At 32.6% G+C, this 20,294-nt stretch overlaps 1 protein-coding gene and 1 long non-coding RNA gene across 2 annotated transcripts; one reads left to right on the top strand and one right to left on the bottom strand.

The window, feature by feature from the left end:
- Positions 1–115: 115 nt before the first annotated feature.
- Positions 116–20,019, top strand: LOC105341013 (E3 ubiquitin-protein ligase TRIM71). The gene is made up of 2 exons (XM_066065714.1): positions 116–191; positions 18,001–20,019. Exons 1-2 carry the CDS (start codon positions 127–129, stop codon positions 19,868–19,870), a joined length of 1,935 nt encoding a protein of 644 aa, XP_065921786.1. The 5' UTR covers positions 116–126; the 3' UTR covers positions 19,871–20,019.
- LOC136269957 (uncharacterized) lies at positions 13,051–15,995 on the bottom strand. Its single transcript, XR_010707567.1, has 4 exons — positions 15,424–15,995; positions 15,090–15,208; positions 14,072–14,193; positions 13,051–13,209 (listed from the first exon to the last, which is right to left on the bottom strand). It is a non-coding gene; the product is annotated as an uncharacterized lncRNA (long non-coding RNA).
- Positions 20,020–20,294: the final 275 nt, after the last annotated feature.

Raw genomic sequence — 20,294 nt, 5'->3', positions numbered from 1 at the left:
AGCTGAGGTTTGAAACGGCCGAAATGCATCGTGATAACATTTAATATACATGCATAGAAGAATTGGTAGTTTAACTAGGTCATCTACTTAGTTTGTACCCGGCATTTAAATCAATCACGTGACCCCATGCAGGTAACCATACCTGTAGAGGTAAATCGTTGGAGTCGCCACGTAGGAATTTATTTTAAAAGGTAATTTATGAATTACAGATGTTCCACATTAATTCAATGAAGTAACGATATTTTGATAATCATACAAAGTTTTTTGATATAATCAAAACTTGTGACATGCCTCTCTAATTTTAAACAATTAAGTGTAACAACAAGTAGTGACATGTAAAGGCGTTAGCATGCTATTCTAAAGGTTTATTCCCACTTAGCCAACATTATGAAATTCTCAATTCCCACTTGGCCAACATTTTGATTTTCACACCTGAGTGATCAGCAGGCTATAGTCTGTTTTCACATGTAAGTGTATATGTTATCAATTACCTGAGAATAGTTTATTGAAAAAATGCAAATAAAAAATAGCATTTAATTTTAGCTATAACATGCATATGATAATTAAAATAAATAATGAAAATAACCAAAGCATATTTTTTTTCAAAAATAAAACAGCAATTTTCTGAAAGATTATTACATAAAACATTTTATAAGTATTAACCAATGCCAGTACTTGGATGATTAAAACATTTATGTAAATTAACAAACTGTTTATAAATTGGATGCGTGTGTGTGTGTGTGATATATATATATATATATATATATATATATATATAAATCTGATTTAGGCATTGAGGAGACCATACCCTAAAATGTAGTTTAGGGAGACAATATACAAAATTTTTATATGTGCATATTTTTTATTGCAAATAGTCATTTAGAGGTCTTCAAGATTCAAATAACTTTACATGTGTTTTAATTTTTCAATATATCTTGTCCTTAAAAAAATACAGCAAAAATGGTCTCCTTTATATTTTGTTGCTCTCTCATAAGGCTTAAGGAGACCGTGCATATATTTTCATATATATTTTTTATGGCTTAAGTAGACCATTCTTTTTTCCCATAATTTTCATGATTTGCAAGTGCTCTATCATTTTTTATCGCCACGCAACATAGAATTAAGATATAATGCAAGGTCACTGTGTACATGTGCATGTATATGTAAGCTTTGTTAATATCTCACATAGTTGATGGTGTGGACTTTTAATATTCAAAGATGGTCATTTAGAGGTCTGTGGAATGGCAATAATCTCACATCTGTTTTAATTTTTCATTACTATTAGCCCTTAAAAATATACTATATTGTCCCTCTAATATTTTGCTACTGTCTTATGCGGCTATGGGATACCGATAATACATTTTTATTAATATTACTTAATTAGGGTTTAGGTAGACCATTCTTTTTTTTTAACCATAACATTCGTGATTTGCAAGCCCTTTAATTTTCACTGTCCGGTTTTTTTTCGCATGTCACGAAATTTGCGAAAATGGGGAAAATATGTAGCATTTTAAATTTGCGTCCCTACTGAAGATTATCTTCTCAATTCAATCCATTCTACATGTATCCTAATGTGTTTTAGAATTTCACATTAATAATGAAAAAAAAAACATTTCAAGTTCATGAACAAACTTTACTAATCATCAAAACTAATTTCAAATAGATTTCATTTATAATTTATGGACCAGGGTGTAAACATTAGTTCAATTTTGAAAGTTTAAACAATTAATCATTTCAAATTTATTAATAGAGCAATCATTTCCATTCAAAATTCAGTGTACATAACATGTCCATTATTTTGGTGAACTTGCAGTTCAATTACAACAGTTTCATTTTTTTCTGTGCAACAAAATCATGTATGTAAGGATCTGTAAATTTATGAAATCAAAATATTCATAATCTATTTTCAACCTTCATATTTCAAATTTCATACATTTCAAGAAAATAAAGCTTTTAAAATTGATTTACTTAATATTCTTCATAATTCATATATAACAATAAAAAAAGGTGATCAAAGATCACGTATTGAATGAACCATTCATTAATAAATGTTAATGAATAACATTGATAATAAGTACACATGTAAGAAATTGACAAAGTTTAAAAGTTACTCTGGGAGCAAAAATGACTGATCAAATGCATGGCAAAAAAATATTAAAGGACGAACAGGATTATGCAGCTAAAAAAAATTCAAAATTTTCAAACATAAAGACATTAGGATGTCGTCTGCAATACATATCACGTTTAGGGGCCACTTTCTTGCCTTATAAGAAACAAAGGTAATCACAGATTACAAAGCACCGAGACGAGGCATCACCTTTATAAAGCATCACCTTTATGAGACCACCTTTATCATATTACCTGAAAATCATAGTTAATGATCTTGGATATCTATGGATACTGTTTCGAAACAATATCATATTACTATATCATATGTTAAAAAATTGGATAATAATCATATGTTCATTTCATATATTAATATAAGATACACACATATAATAATAAAAATAAAATACTGTAATAAATAATGATGCAATATGATATTGTAACATATGATATGACATAGTGTCATGTTAAATACATTATTGCATTTGATCACATAATACAATATCATAATATATGATACAATGTCATATCACATAATACATCACAATTTTGTAACACATTATATTATATTGTATACTTAAGTATGATATTGTATGATATTATATCATATTTGATACATAATATGATATTGTATCATAAGATACAATATAACTTGATTCAACATTGTATCAAATCATATGATACAATATCATGTGATACAGTAATATATTATATAATACAATATCACTTTATACAATATCGTATCATATGTTACAATATTATATATTCCAATATCAAATAATACTATTTCATGTGATAAAATAATATATTATATAAACCAATATCATTTTATACAATATCATATCATGTGATAAGATATTATATATTACAATACAATATTGTATCATATTATACCATATTAAATATGGCAATATAATATGAAACAATAGCATGTGATAAAATAGTATATAATACATTATCATTTTATACAACATTGCATCATAATAAAAAATACTTTACATTACAATATAATGATACAAAATCATATCATTATGCACAAAAATATTGATACAATATCCTACTAACTTTTTATAATATAATATATGATATAACATTGTATCATATAAAACAATAGTGTATCAAATCTGACAATACTATATCATATGAATCATGTTATATCATTTAACAACAAACACATCTATCAATCAGGTTAGAGTGAGGTAGGATATTCTTTTTAAACATCCTTGATAGTAGAGATCAGGATCTGAAACTGAAGCAACCTCTATGATTCATTTATATTATAGTTAAATTAACTATGCAAGCTATTGTCTATAAATCATGTGACCTGTTCCAAAATAACTAAACCTCATCCAGCATCCAAAACCTATGACTCAGATTCGGCATTCAAGCCTGCCAGATGCATCAGTATCATAAGACGCATCATCAATTCAAGTTTGGTTAAGTTAGGACCAGTCATTACTAAGATATATTTTTAGCATCCTTGATTATGAAGATCAGTCTCTGCATCTGAAGCTACCTTTGCAATTCATTTATATTATAGTTAAATCAACTATGCAAGTTTGAAATAGTACTAAATAAATTTAATATATGACCTGTTCCAAAAAACATAACCTCATCCAGCATCCGAAACCTATGGCTAAGATTCAGCATACAAGCCTTTCAGGTGCTTCAGTATCTTAAGATGCATCATCCATGCAAGTTTGGATCAGTAGTAATTTAGAAATTGCTATCAAAGGCCACCTGCACCAAAAACTTTAACCTGTTCCAAAAACCTTAACCTCCAGCATCTAAAATTCATTGCCCAGATTCAGCATCCAAGTTTTTCAAGTTCATAAAAAGGTCCAGATGCATCATCCATGCAAGTTTGGTGAAGATAGGACAAGAAATAACTAAGATAAAGGACCTGCAACAAAAACTTTTACCAGGTCCGGACGCAAACGCCAGCAGTATAGCATAAGTTCCCCCGAACTTCGTCTCGGTGAGCTAAAAATAAATTATCATACATGCCCTACGTCTTGTTGTTACATTACAGTTACATTATATGTAAAATGATGAGATTCATGTTTGCTTTTTCATTGATTTCATTTCATTTAATTTTTTAAATGTCCTAAGTCTTGTTGTTTTTCTCTCGTTGAAGATTTTAGATCTAATCTTCAAAAATTTGGTCCTCTCATCAAGCCGTTCCAATGAATACATTTCATGTTTTTCCAAAAACTCCTGGATTTCTCTTTTACCTTGAAAAGATTTTAAAAATAATATGAACAATCAGAATTATTATATTGTTACATATTCATGTAAAAAGGATAATACCTGTGTATAGATTCAAGGCATACCATACTCTGTATGGTTTTTGCTTCCACTACTTCTTGCTGAATATTTTGATTTTCATAAATACATTCATGCTCGAACTACATTCATCCACTTATATGTCAAGATTATCTGTTTTGAAATGCCCCCTCTACCGCTTTAGGCTTCAATACACAACCCAAAATAGAAAGCCTATAGGGATTTTGCATTGCATCGGGCCATGAAATAGCCTGGATGACATAATTGAAAAATTGTATGAGGTATTTCAAGTGGGTTCCGAATGGTGAAAAGATGTAAACATTATACAAATATTGACTGGGGTTGAGGGCAACATTGATTATATTAGCCCCCGAGGGACGAAATATTGCCCGACGCGAAGCGGAGGGCAATATTTTCGTCCCAAGGGGGCTAATATAATCAATGTTGCCCGAAAACACAGTCAACATTTGTTTTGTTATATGAAGAAACAAACCAAAATTTAAGAAAGTAATTGAAAACAGATCGCCGTAATTTTCTCAGCTCAACAAAGAATTCACGAATTCAAATTTGTGCAAAGTTCATTTCCAAAATATCCTCAGCATCAAACGGTCACTGTTGATATTCCGCTGACCGGAAGAATGAAAATACAGATGTTCTACCTGATTTTACTTCACAGTAATTCGCAAATCCTTATATCCATTATGATAGCAAACCGTCGCATTGCGCGTCCGTTGTTTACTTGCCTTGACTGACTGTCTATTATGACGTCACCTTGTTTTGGAGTCGCGAAGAGTTATTTACGTCATCGTTTACGAATCAACAAATCAGAGGCGATTATTTGAAATAGAGGGAATGTTCTCTAGATATTATTCCTAGCCAGTCAATATCAAAAAAATATTGACCGGTCAATATTTTTCGGACGAGCTAATATTACAGTTATTGACTATTTGTCTATATAGAGTTATATAGTGAGAATATACTACTGAATATAACAATTCACATTATAAATCTCCATGAGAAATTTGTTTCTATTCCTGTAACGGTCACCTGAGTAGCATATAACCCATACACAAACTTGTCGAGGAGTCTTATATATGCATTTAATTAATTAGGTTTTATTCTGGAGTAGAAAAATTATAAATTAGTAATGACGGCCACCTCCCTGCCTGAAATCTTTCAAAAAGAACTGTGAAACCTACAATTTTGGCAAAAAAAAGATCGGGTCTACAAAATCATGAATTCAGTTTCCTTTCAGGTGTGTGGGAGTAAAAAGGATAATTTTTTAACATTATATGCAATAACACCTATACATCCATTTTGGCCCTGCCCTAGAGTTAAAACCCATACTCCAGGGGACATGAAAATTAAAATTTCAGTAGAGGACTTCCTGGTAAACATAATTATAGGTCAGTTTTTTATACAGATGTGTGAGAATAGAGAAGAAAATGTTATAACATTATATGCATTAACACTATATTGCCTCCCCCCTCATGTCCTGAACCCCTGACCCAGGGGCCATGAATTTTACAATTTAGGTAGAGGAGTTAGTGGACATCGTAACCATGTATTCAGTTTTTTGCCCACATGTGTGGGAGTAGAGAAGAAGATTTTTTAAGATTTAAAACATTTTACTATATGGCCATATTGGCCCCACCCTAGAGCCTGAACCCCTGACCCGGGGGTCATAAATTTCACAATTTTGGTAGAGGGCTTCATGGACTTTATAACCAGATATATATATATATATATTTATATGGGAGTAGAAAAGAAGATTTTCTAAGATTTAATACATTTTTACTATATGGCCATACTGGCCCCACCCTAGAGCCTGAACCACTGACCCAGGGGTCATGAATTTCACAATATGGACATCATAATCATGCATTTAGTTTTAACAAATATATATGGGGTAGAGAAGAAGATTTTCTAAGATTAAATACATATATACTATATGGCCATACTGGCCCCATTCTAGAGCCTGAACCCCTGACCCAGGGGCCATGAATTTCACAATTTATGTAGAGGGCTTCATGGACATTATAACTATGCAACCAGTTTTTTCCTAACATGTGTGGGAATAGAGAAGAATATTTTTTAAAATTTGGCTCTTTTTTTGCAAATTTGGCCCCACATGTGGCGCCCCGGGGGTAGTAGAGCCATGAATTTTACAATTTAGATTCCTCTCACCATAGAGATGCCTCACATCAAAAATGGTAATAATCAGCCCTGTAGTTTTTAAGAAGAAGTTAAAAATGTAAAATTGTTAAGGCACGATGCACGATAACGGACGAAAACGGATTGCAATAAACTCAGGTGACCTAAAAATTGCTAATTCATCAAATTGTGGATAGATAGACCAAGCAACAAAGATATATCACCTGAGCTGCTTTTAGTCTTCTTGGCTGCAACTGGGCTTGCAAGAACTTTAGTTCCATTATCATCTTCGATCTCAAAGAAGCACTCTGTAATAACAATATCATGAATATCTTACTTTGCAAATACTAAGGACAGGCATGCATAAAACGTAATGAAAAGAGCAAACATTATGGATGGGTTTTAATTATTAAACGATGCAAATCAATGTACCATTGTCATCTTAAAAAAAGAAAGAAAATTATTGAGAAAAGTTTTTATCATTTCAATAATATGACTTCTATTACCCCCCCCCCCCCCCCCCACCACTACCACACACAGATTCACACAAATAAAAAAAAAAGACTGATCACCTTGTGGTGTAACATCCGATGCATTTGCATTTCCACTCTCGCAGGGTGTGGACATCAAATCTTCTTCAGTCACATGTGATTCAGGTGCTGTACTTGGACCTTTAGGATTGTGCACATGTAACTCCGACACTCACCCTTTTAGATAAAATTTCAAAAATGTATACAAATACAAAAATTATTTAATGAAGAAAAAAGAAAAAGAAATACATATACAGTGATTTACCACACTAAAGCACTGCCCATATGCAAATGTGGGGGTATTTTACCCAGTTTTAAGCTTAAGTGTAAATTTTCCCTTACATGTAAATAATCCCTTTTACAGTATTGAAAGTGGTACTCAGCAAATGTTATCAAACACTTTACATTTTCATTACTATCTGAACATTTCTTGAAAGTCAAATGGAATTGTGCACTACAGTCTCTGTCACAAGTCACAAGGAAATAACTCCATCTATACATTGTCATTCAAAAGCCAGAAGCCTAACACCTAGCTGCAATAATGTAGCCCTCTCCTGTTTTTTTTTTGTTGTTTTTTTTTGGGGGGGGGGGGAGGGGGGGGGAGTAAACATCAGTTATAAAAAATCGGAGAGGGCTACATTGTTGCAGCTACATATGTATGACTATCCTATTATCAAACAAGAAAAACATTCACAAAATAGATTGAAACAAACCTATCAAGTTGACTTCTTTCATCACAGGAACTGAGAGAGGGAAAACAATGGTATGGAACTGCAAAAGATCAAAGAATCATTATTGCATAAATAAAGTTTAAAACAAGAAATCTTTTAAAGAAACAGTTGCCCCTTTTGTGGCTTTATCAATCTTAAAATGATTACTTTCTTTCACAAGTCAAAATTAATTATTCTTACTAGACTTTGACCCGTGCGTGCACGGGTTGACATTGCATATGATATCGGACATTCACTACATCGACGCACCGTATTGTTTACAATTACAGAACCAAGCTTTAAGCCTACAATAATGCTATTAATTTCACTACACTCTGCTTAGTTATAATAATCTGACAGGAATGCCTCCCATATACCCGTAATGTAGCAGAAAATTGCAGAATCGCTCCGAATCGATTTTTGAGAAAAATAATGAAGTTGTATTGAAAATAACAGTCAAATTATTCATAACAAACCATTCTGAGGCTGTAAATACTTTTCATCTAAATATTTAATTCATATTATTGAAGGAATCAACACTTTTTTGCTCGCTTCAAAATTACACACCATGTTGATATTCGGATCTCTTGGGATTTTACTCTAACACAGTGTATTTATATTTAGGAATATTATTACATATAGGAGAATTTATTACATCCATTACATTCCACTCATATCATGGAAATCAAATGCATTATCACAGCATTAGGGAGACCAGACAAACATGTTAATTGTTATACATAATAACGTTGCAACTTTGATTCTAATTCATTTACTTTGTTCAAAATGCTCACTGTTTTCTCTGAGGTTCAAGATGTCCTGTTTTTCCATTGCGTTGCGGCTAGCTCTCAATAAATCTGTGGTGGACTCTGTATAAAAGTACTAATATATTGTATTGTAAATACAAGCTTCAACATTTACTTTTTAAATCATTGCAAATTTTATTCCTTATGACTAATTAAAATAAATATTACAAATATATTACCGGTACATCCATTACATTCCACTCATATCATGGAAATCAAATACATTATCCCAGCATTAAGGAGACCAAGCCCCAGGATCACATAATAACATTGCAACATTTAGTTTAATTCATTTACCTTGTTCAAAATACTCAGTGTTTTCTCTGTGGGTCAAGATGTCCCGTTTTCCCATTGTGTTGCGGCTAGATCTCAATGAATTTGGGGTGGACTCTGTAAAAAGTACCAATATATTGTATTGCAATTTCAAGTCTCTAAGTTTACTTCTTTATATCATTGCTAAGTTTATTCCTAATGATTAATAAAAATAAATATAACAAATATATTACATCCATTACATTCCACTAATATCATGGAAATCTAATGCATTATCACAGCATTAGGGAGACCAGACAAACAATTTTATTATACTTTCATGTTAAATGTTAAATACTGGAATCTGATTGGTTTAGACGCAGTTGGTAATCCGTTCTATTACCCTCAGCGTTAGCAACACACTTGGCAATTGGTAACACAACGAACTGTTACATGCGCTTAAATTATGAGCGTACGGTTTGTCGTAGAATTTACTTCATTTCTAAATAAAAGCAGTAAAATTTTCTTTAGAAATAAGACATTCAGTAAAATAAAATGAATAGTGCCTGTTTGGGAGGGTATCTATTGAAATTGACATCCCTCGAAAACCATTGTCAACCTCCGCTCACTGCTTTACCTTAGGGTCAAGCTGTCCTGTTTTTCCATTGTGTTGCAGCTAGATCTCAATGAAACTGGGGTGGGCTCTGTAAAAAAGTACCAATATATGGTATCATAAATACATGCTTCTAAGTTTACTTCTTTATCTCTTTGCAAAACTTATTCCTAATGACTTATACATGTACTTATAAGTATAACAAATATATTACATCCATTACATTCCACTCATATTATGGAAATCAAATGCATTATCACAGCATTAGGGAGACCAAGCCCCAAGATCACGAGCAATCTTAGACTTGAGTAGTAAATTGTACACTGCCAGTGGCGTAGCTACCATGTATGCTTATATGCCTGAGCATGCACATCATTTGGGGGAAAAATCAGTAAAAAAATAAATAAAGAAAAAAAAAATATAAAAAAAGAATTCAAGTATTAAGGTCCATACTTAGTTATTCCATCAGCCCGTTTCCGTCACTCGGTCCTACTTTATCCGAAATCAATGCTAAACAAAGACGTATTAAGCACCAAATATAGCCACACAATATGGTCTTAAAGTACCATATTAAAGAAACAGTACACAATGCATGTACCTAAAAAGGCAACTATTTATTTTGCAGTTGAACTTAGTTTTACACATTTTAAATTTCCCCAATAGAATATCACAGCTTTATTGAGATATTCATTACCATAAACTATGTGAAAATGAACTTAAAAATAAAAGCTTTGAGTGGGTCAAAGGCAAATGTCAAAAAAAAATTCTTCTTTTAACTTTTAATAAGTTTTGTGATTTTATTTTATGCCTAAACTATAGCCAAAACAATTTTTACTGCCTAAAAATAGGCTTAAATAGTAAGCATTCCTTTCAATTTCTGCTTTAATTTTTGGTGTTAAAAATCGTCAGAATCCATGAGCTTCCAGGGGCTTTCGCCCCCTGAGCTTTGTCCTGGACCCACTGGGGGCCTCATGGTGGCCCCCACACCCCCTGCCATTTTAAGCATGCACTTCGTTTCAGGTCTAGCTACCCAACTGACTGTATTAATGTTTCTTGCTTAAAAACATAATATCATTGCAACATTGAATTTAATTCATTTACCTGCTTCAAAATGCTCACTGTTTTCTCTGAGGGTCAAGATGCCCTGTTTTTCCATTGTGTTGCGGCTAGCTCTCAATGAATTTGGGGTGGACTCTGTAAAAATACCAATATATTGTATTGTAAATACAAGCTTCTACGTTTACTTTTTTAAATCATTGCAAATTTTATTCCTAATGATTAAACAAAATAAATATAACTGTTACAAATATATTACATCCAGTACATTCCACTCATATCATGTAAATCTAATGCATTATCACAGCATTAGGGAGACCAGATCAACATGTAGATTGTTATACACAACTACATTTCAAAGTATATCTAGTTAATATAAATGGATTTACTTTAGTCTGAATTAAAATGACTGGGCTCTCAGCCTCTTGTTCTTTCAGGTATTTTTTGCAAAGTGAAAATGGACTGCAGATGCAAAATTATTCTTTAAATAATAACATTACCCAAAACCTTCTTATTTTCATCTGATTCAGAATCAGAACTTGGCGAGTAGTTTGATACACTAAATGGGTCAGAATCCACATCAAAGGGAACTGAAAGAAATTAAAACAATATTATAAATTATGAAATTTTCTTTCATAAACATTCATCAATTATTAGTTTACCACATTTGGTAATTGATGTTTCTGTTTTATAAATCTGACAACAGACCACTGACTAAATCAAACTTTTCAGCCATGGTACAAAAACAAGACTGTACCAATATTCAGTGAAAAATGAATTCCAATTCAGATTGATGCTTAAATTAACTAACCTACCAAATCTGATAATTCTATGTAAATGTATATTTTTCAAGAAGTACATTCTGTAAACAATTTGCAAAATATACATATTTACTACAGAAACAGATTTTGTAATTTATCTAACAAAAAACAATTTTGTTCTGCAAAGGAGACCCTCCACATTAGCGACAGATTCACAATGCACACTGACTTATATTAATAGCTTTTTGTTGGCATGGATGTTAGCGTGAGTGGGTCATGATGTGGGAAGAAGTTGGGGTGACTGGAGAAAACCCACGTGTCCAAGCAGGCGACCAATGTACCCTATCATATACAACAACTGTCGATCATGGGGATTAAACTTGGGTCGCAGTGGTGATAAGCAGGTGCATTGTCCACTGCACAACTGGACACCTCTTTCAAATGTTCAAGCTTTTAATTTAATAGTGCTTGATAATGAAAACAAAATAAATCTATTCAGGTCAGCACAAGAACCGTATATAATGTTAAAATTGAAAGAAAATCAAACAACTATAAACAAAATAAAGTGAAATAAAACCTAACAAAACCATTACCAAAATCAAAAGGATCACAGCCTTTTCTGAAATCAATCAAAACTAGTACCGGTAAAAACATGTACATGAACAGGGGCTAGTGTTGTCACGATGATTGAATTTCAATCAATGATCAGTTGAAAAGGTTGTCGATTTATCATAATCCATTTTAGATTTTATAATCAATTATACTCAGTCTGGGTTTATTACATTAATATTATACCTATCATTTTGTTTTCTAATCTGTATTGAATGAAATGAAAACTGTTGTGAGCTGGGGGTTTTCTTCAATCTCAAAAGATGTGCAACATTCTACCTAATAAAAATACAGCAAAAGTCTTATAAGCTTTTAAAAGGAAGTGAAAATAGCAGTTATATATTTTAGATTATACATAGCATAAAATTTAGTGCCCCATATTATTGAATTTAATATAATTTGTTACCGATTCGATTATTGACCGATCATCAGATGGCAAGAGACAACCAATTCTGCTGATTAATTGATCACGATTTTTAACCTATTTAACAACACTAACAGAAGTTTTAGGCTTGTTTTTCAATAAAAACATATAAATTATCTATTCTGATACTTTTTAAATTCTTGAGAAAAACCTATTTTTTAGATTAGTTTAAAACAAATCAATGTACGAAAAAATGCAAAAACAAAACCAAAGCCAGATAACAAGATATCCAAAGCCTGATTGTAAATCACTAAACTCTCTCTTAGTAATTATATTTTGTGTATAATTAATCCAACCATTTTCCTACCTTGCTGCGCCACCGCAAGCTTTTCCCATCACAACCATAGTCATATACATAAAGTATCTCTTCCCCAACCACAATGTCTCTCTTAGCAAACAATCATAGGTATTCCCTTCCATTAAACACTCTGAGTTTATGGTGGAGTTTGCATCGTCCTTGCCATCATTTACAAACTGGCAGATACATGTATGGTTGTTCACTCCTGACAGCATCAATCAAACCTTAAATAAGAAGCATATAATTACTGGTATTTTTGCTTGACTTAATTAGAATTGTTTATAGTTATTTCTAGAAACATTACTGCCATACATAAATGTTAAAATATTACATTTAGCTGCAGGTCTGTATCTCCTGGTCTGAAAAAAAAATTTGGATAAACGTTGCTTCAATTTTTTTCTTTACATCAGGAGCTACATACCTCCAGCTTCATGTAAATATGTATAAATCGTATTACCAAAGTTCTTTTCCATTATATTTATAGATAAATATTTTGTTTTCTGTGCTTGTCTTCAGTCTCTCCTCCCCATCCTGTCCTTTTAATGTTTCTCCTGCAGGAGAAAATCTCCACTGACATGACTGGTTGTGCTAATAACTCCAAAACCTACATTAAAACCACAAGCACCTGTGTGAAAGCATTGTTTATATGCAAAGAAAACTTTTGGATTCATAAACATTTACATTAAGCCCCATTCACAATTGGCGTACGAGCACTTTACAACTCTTTGCGATCGGAATGTTTTAGATTCGCACGAGCTCTCTCATATATTGCATGAGGTCTCGCATTTGTTGCATGCGTTTTAGTGCTTGCATCAAGTCTCCTTAAAAATTGTGGACATGCACACTATTCAGACGCGACTGAATGCGATCCAAATCATCGCAGTGCAATGCACGAACAATATAAAGTATGAACATTTTACAACATTTTGTATACTCGCAAGAGTGCAGGTGCATGATTTTTAAAGGTCATAAGATGAATCGCTGCTGGAGAGAGAGAGAGAGAGAGAGAGAGAGAGAGAGAGAGAGAGAGAGAGAGAGAGAGAGAGAGAGAGAGAGAGAGAGTTGAATGTGATAATAGTCTACCATATATCATATGTGCATGTTCTAGTGAGAACATACATTGAATTGGTAAACAACAAAATATTTACAACCATCGACCATTTCTAATGCTATCATGTATGAAACATGTCATGTTATTCTAATAAATCAACAATTACAGGGGGAAGGGCGCCCCGGGTGCGCATAAACATTAAAATTAATACAAGTATCAAAAAGTAGTTTTAAAAGTGTTGCTACATTGGTCATGCTTCTGGATTGAATGTTCTTGAGAGCACATTGTGCACAACGCTGTGTAATCAAGACATACATGTTTTGCCTGGTCAACAGATCACACTCAGCCCAACGGGAATCTGCAGACACATTGTTTACATTATTATTAATCATCAAAAGCCAAAAATTTTACAAACCTGATAATATCCGAAAAGCCAAACGAGAGTGATACTATGATGTCACATTTGTAAATGTGGGTCACAATTGTAAATGTGGGGTGAGCATCCCGGTTGTAAACATGGAGGCCTGACTATCTTACCTATAATAAGTCAATTCGTACATAGAATAGTCGGCTATCTTTCCACTATACAAGTGAAAAAGAGCAACTGATCTTAATTTGCTTTTAATTCATTTAGGTAACAAGGGGTACATGTACATATATCTACATTACGTACATAATTAATTTAAAACAATATTACTGGTAAATATAACTGTAATATAGAAAATTCTTCATGTCGATCTATTTACATAAAGCGACATTCTTCGGTTAACTTTTCTGTCCATTTTCAATAAACTAGCTGTATAAATACAGGGATTTTTCAGCCTTTTTTTTATTTTGAAAATGCCAATTTTTTTGGAATTGGGAAAATTGTATCGACAATTTCATGCAGTTGGGAGATATCATATATTACATACATCATGATTTCTGAATTTATTATCATAATGGAAAATCAAAGAGCTAGACTTTATTTGAATAGAATCTAATTAACTTCACAATATAGATATATGTATAATATTCCTATATTTAGTTATTAGAACAAGTCTTTTTCCCTGAAATAAACACCTTCAACACTGGTCATAAAAGTATTACATTATTAAGAATTTATCAACATCCCCTTTTAAATTGAGAATGTATTTTTCTGTTTGAAATATTTCATAACATTTACCTTTTACTTTTATATCAGTTTAGTGTGTGTAAAAAAAAAAACATGTACCATTTACAGTACTGTACTGTATACCACAAAATAACGATGTTTTAGAAAAACAGAGGAAAATCGGATTAAAAGTTGGCGATGTTTACAGCGTATTTGGAAACTTTTATGACTGCAGTTTTGCTAAATGGGTTTAATCATTTGTTAATACTGAACATTTATGGACATTCTGGTTATTTTACGAAGTATTTTTTGATAAGAAATAAACATAAGAACTATTTACCAGTTGGGGAAAAATACTGCTATACTAATTGGGATCATAATTTGGACAGCTGCTGAAGTGAACTTATTTCCAATTGGGAATGGGGACGACTTTTGCTCTGGAGAAGGTACTGATAAATCCTTGAATTACATATTACATCAAACGTACAGTGGAAATGAAAATCATGCTTTTATTGTTAACTTCGTTTCGAATGTCCTCGAAGATTAATCAACATTTGGTGTAAAATAGTCAAGTTGCACACATTATCGCCCTATTTTATTTGAATATTTTAAAAAAAAAACTTCATAAAAACATTACTTTGTTCAATTGTAGTAGGATTATCAAAAGTACTTACCATAAAATGGCTTTGATTCCTAAAAGGCAACACGCTGGCGTTAAAAGGTCCATTGTTTTAACCCGAGACGTTCCGAGAGTACTCGGAACAAATGGCGGAGAGCACTTGCCAAATGTTCAAACATGGTCAAGAAATTAACGACTTTTTTTCTAGTTAGGCTTTATACATAAAAAGTGAAAAAGTATTTTGAAAACAAGTTCACTTAGAATAATTAAAGGCTAAACAAATTATATATGTTAGATTTTTTGCAATATTGCAAGTTTTCGTTGGTCTCCTAAATGCAGAAAAATAGTCATTGCTAATTATACGATGGAGGCAGATTGAATTCCTTTTTACGAAAAAATATAGACAAAAGGCAACTATTGGATGTCAAATAATAGACACATTGATGCATTTTAGGCAAAGACACACCGTTCATTCATTTAAAGATAAGCCAATTACATTTTAGACAAGGTCAAAATAATACGGAGACCAAAATATGTCTCCCTAATCTACTGGTCTCCCTAATAAAGATAAAATAATACAATCGGTCTACCAAATGCATAAGTCAGGTATATATATATATATATATATATATATATATATATATATATATAAAAGATAGATCAGCAGTTTTTTAAGGAATAGACTAGAAACATGTATTACTATGTTCTAATATAATATTATATTTAATTAAACTTTTGACATTACAATTTAACAAAAATAACACAGTTTTGTACCTCATGTACATGTGTATTTTAATGGTTTGAGAGAATAAACAAATTGAAATTGATAAGCATTATTACTTATCATTAATTTACAGAATCAAAAGCCTGAAAATTATGACATCTTATAATTGTTTTAGGGACTGTTAGTTGAAAGATATAAAAAGTAAAAATGCCCGATATTCAGATGCAGGTCAACTTTAAAAAAAAAAAGACAAAGGATGATTTTATCTTTTTAACTAATGATGTATTCATCATCATACAATGAATCTTATAAAATGTGAAGTATCACCCTTAGGAATATAATTAAGGACTTAATTTACTCAAGCGTTTTGTTTTTGTTTTTGGCTGTATTTTGTTAATTTCATATCATCTAGATTGGAAATATTCAATATAATCATAGAAATTAACCAAAGAAATTAAGAGGACGAATTAAGTTTTTATAACTTGTGCCCAATCCCATTGCAATATAAAATGCAATAAAATTTGTTCAAATCAGAACCAAAGAAAATTGAAAAAAAAAAGAATTGAAATATGACCCATATGATTTATAGATAAATTTTCAAACGTGACTCTTATAATTTCAATATTTTTCAATGCCAAGTTTAAAAGGCAGCTTATGTAATTATCTCAATAAATGATGAAAATAGACAAACCATGATACTTGTACCTTAATCAAGGGCATAAATTATAAGGGAATGTGTAACAGTTAATTTTTTTAAATTATATTTTCATCTGAATTAATTATATAAAGTACTAAGACAGAAGCTCAATTCAAATTTATTCCTCTATAGGCTAACAAATATTTTATTTCTCCGACTTTTATCTGAAAACAGACTATAGCTTACCTGTAATTAAATTCTTTTGTTCTCCACCTGCACCCCATTCCCACTTAGCCAACACACATTTACCTGTATTTTACCTGTATTTTACCTGTATTTTTTCAAAATGTTGGCTAAGTGGGAAGACACCATTCTAAATAAATACAATTATTACCTAATCAAAGGGATTTTGTTGTTCTATTACATATTAAATATTTGCGTCTATTTTGAACTGCCGGTCAATAGACTGCGATCTATTAGACCGCCGGTCAATAGACTTCGATCTATTGGACCGCCGGTCAATAGACTGCGATCTATTGGACCGCCGGTCAATAGACTGCGATCTATTGGACCGGCAACGTATTTCAGAACGCGGGTATGTTAATGTTACATAGTTCTCATGGAATGTATATTACTTTACATAAACGCTGTTTTTAGTACTTGGTGAAACCAAATTTAATGTTATCAAAATGGAGTATCAAATAATCAATAGTTTTAAAACCTCATATAAGGTAAAAGACTACATGTATTTAAAATCTAATGGGTTGAAGATTCCCCCTTCTTTGTGTAAACTAATATTAAATTGAGATGTTGTAATGCATGCAACAGGTTTTGTGCATGTAAAAGATGAAAAAAAATCTTAGTATATTGCATAATGGCACGAAAACCATCTGCAATATGCAAATTGTAAACCCCGAAAACTAAAAAAGGAATTAGGTAATAAAACAATTATTTAACGCTTGAACAGTCAATAGACCAGAATTTTTTCCCTTGGTGCAGGGAACAGCTCAGTATGATCTATTGCCCTCGGCCGTTGGCCTCGGGCAATAGATCATACTGAGCTGTTCCCTGCACCTCGGGAAAAATATTCTGGTCTATTGACTGCTAAAGCATTAAATAATTGTATAATAATAAACACAGACAGTTTGGGTTAGGGATAGACATATCATTATAAAACAGAGTCGAAAGTAATATACATGCATTTTCTTTTACCCATTAAATCATTAATTAGGAATTTTAAAAGAAATAAAACCATAAATATTTCATTTCAGGATTAACCAAATTGACATAGAACACCTGACAATGCATTCACATCGCAGTGCCCAAGATGTGTTACGGTGTCGTCTCTGTGAGACCCCGGGCCCCCCTATGTACTGTGACATTTGTCATATACATCTGTGTAAAGCCTGTGTGGGGGAACATCTCTCAGATGAATCCACAGAGCACAAAGTTGTTTTATTCATGGCCAAGCGTTGGGCCCAGGATGTGTTACGGTGTCGTCTCTGCGAGACCCCTGGCCCCCATATGTACTGTGACATTTGTCACATACATCTGTGTAAAGCCTGTGTGGGGGAACATCTCTCAGATCAATCCAAAGAACACAAAGTTTTGTCATTTAAAAATCGGGGATCTTCTCTTAATTACCCTAATTGTCATAAGCATTCTGCAATACAATGTGGACTTCACTGTGAACAATGTGACATTCCTATTTGTTCACTCTGTGTTTCAGGAGAACATTCAGGGCACAAAGCAGTTGAAACTGTTAAACATTTTGAAAGCAAAAAAGAACTTTTAGAGAAAGTAATACAAGAATTACAGATATCAATTTATCCTAAATACCAAGAGGTAGCATCTACCATTCCAATTCATAAAGCTTATATAAATAAAAACCCCTGGAAATTAATCACAGCAATAGACAAACATGGACAAGCCTTGCACAGAGAAGTAGACACCGTTATACAGAAACTGAAATCTGATCTCAATGAAATGGACACCAAACACTTGGCCGTCCTAAATAAAAAGGAAAATGAAATTACACGCACCATTGATGAAATCACACAGACCATTACTGATCTGAAGAAGTTACTGCACTCCAATGATGTCAGTCTTGTCTCTGCCTACAAATCAAGGAATGCTGAATTCAGAAGATTGCCTCCTAAACTCACAGTTTCCTTACCAAGTTTTACCCCTCAAACGATTAACAAAGAACAGCTTTATCAACAGTTTGGTTCTCTGTCAGCGTTATCCATTAAAACGGAAGCTCAAGTTTACATCATGGATTTTCTGGGTATTATGTCCTCTGCCACAGACAATCTGCTAATAGATGCACCTCGCATCCTTACAGATATAAACATTGAGTATGATAGAAAGTCTACTACTAGTAGATTATGCAATGTGTCCTGTCTGAGTGATGAAGAACTATGGACACGTGGCCAAGACTATAACATAAACCTCTACAACCTGCAGGGAGAACTAGTGAAGTCAGTCCAAACCAAGTCAGGGAATACACCACGAGACATAGCAGTGACAAGGCGTGGGGATCTAGTTTATACTGATAGCAGAGATAGATCTGTGAACATAGTGAAGAATACACAGATAGAGACAGTGATCAGTCTACGGGGATGGACACCTCTCAATGTCTGTAGTACTTCCTCTGGTGACCTCCTGGTTGTCGTGAACAGTGATGATGATAAACAAACAAAAGTTGTGCGTTACTCTGGCTCCACAGAGAAGCAAAGTATTCAGTACGACGACAAAGGACAACCTCTCTATTCATCTGGCGGTTACACAAAATATATCAGTGAGAATAGGAACCTAGATATCTGTGTGTCAGACAATGAAGCCCGTGAAGTAGTGGTGGTCAATCAGGCCGGGAAACTCCGGTTTACCTACACTGGTCATCCCCCTACTTCCAAGGAGTTTAATCCTTATGGTATCACAACAGACAGTCAGAGTCGGATCCTGACAACTGACTGCAAGAACCATCGAATCCACATCCTGAATCAGGACGGACAGTTCCTCCGCTACATTGACAACTGTCATTTACAGAATCCATGGGGTCTATGTGTGGACACTAGAGACAATCTCTTTGTGGCTGAATACATCAGGGGTAAAGTGAAGAGAATTCAGTATTCTATGTAAGCAAACAAAGTGTATGTGTTGTAAGTAAACGAAGTGCATGTATATATAACAAATAAACAGCATACATGTATGAATTACACGTAAACAACATTTACAAGCATTGATGTATTCATGTAGATATATGATATGTACAAACAAATGAATAAACTGTGTTTACAAGTTAGATTCGAATTGTGGAATTAATTTAACTTACTAACTAAAAAATCACGCAATGCATTGGAATTTATTACAATTCAATTCTTGTAAATAAATTTTTTGATATTTTTATGTGATTAAGAATTGATATGATTACACGATTTTTACTTATATTTAATATATCAATATTAGATTCGAAAATAATAGTAAAGTTATTACTTGTGTACCCTTACATACCCCAATGAACAACGAGGATCGAATTAGGGAGGGTAGATAGAATGGGATTAAT

This window comes from Magallana gigas, chromosome 7 (assembly GCF_963853765.1).
Source record: "Magallana gigas chromosome 7, xbMagGiga1.1, whole genome shotgun sequence".
NCBI lineage: Eukaryota > Metazoa > Mollusca > Bivalvia > Ostreida > Ostreidae > Magallana > Magallana gigas.
Note: the sequence above shows the minus strand (reverse complement) of the source record. Positions and strands in the feature narration are given on the sequence as shown.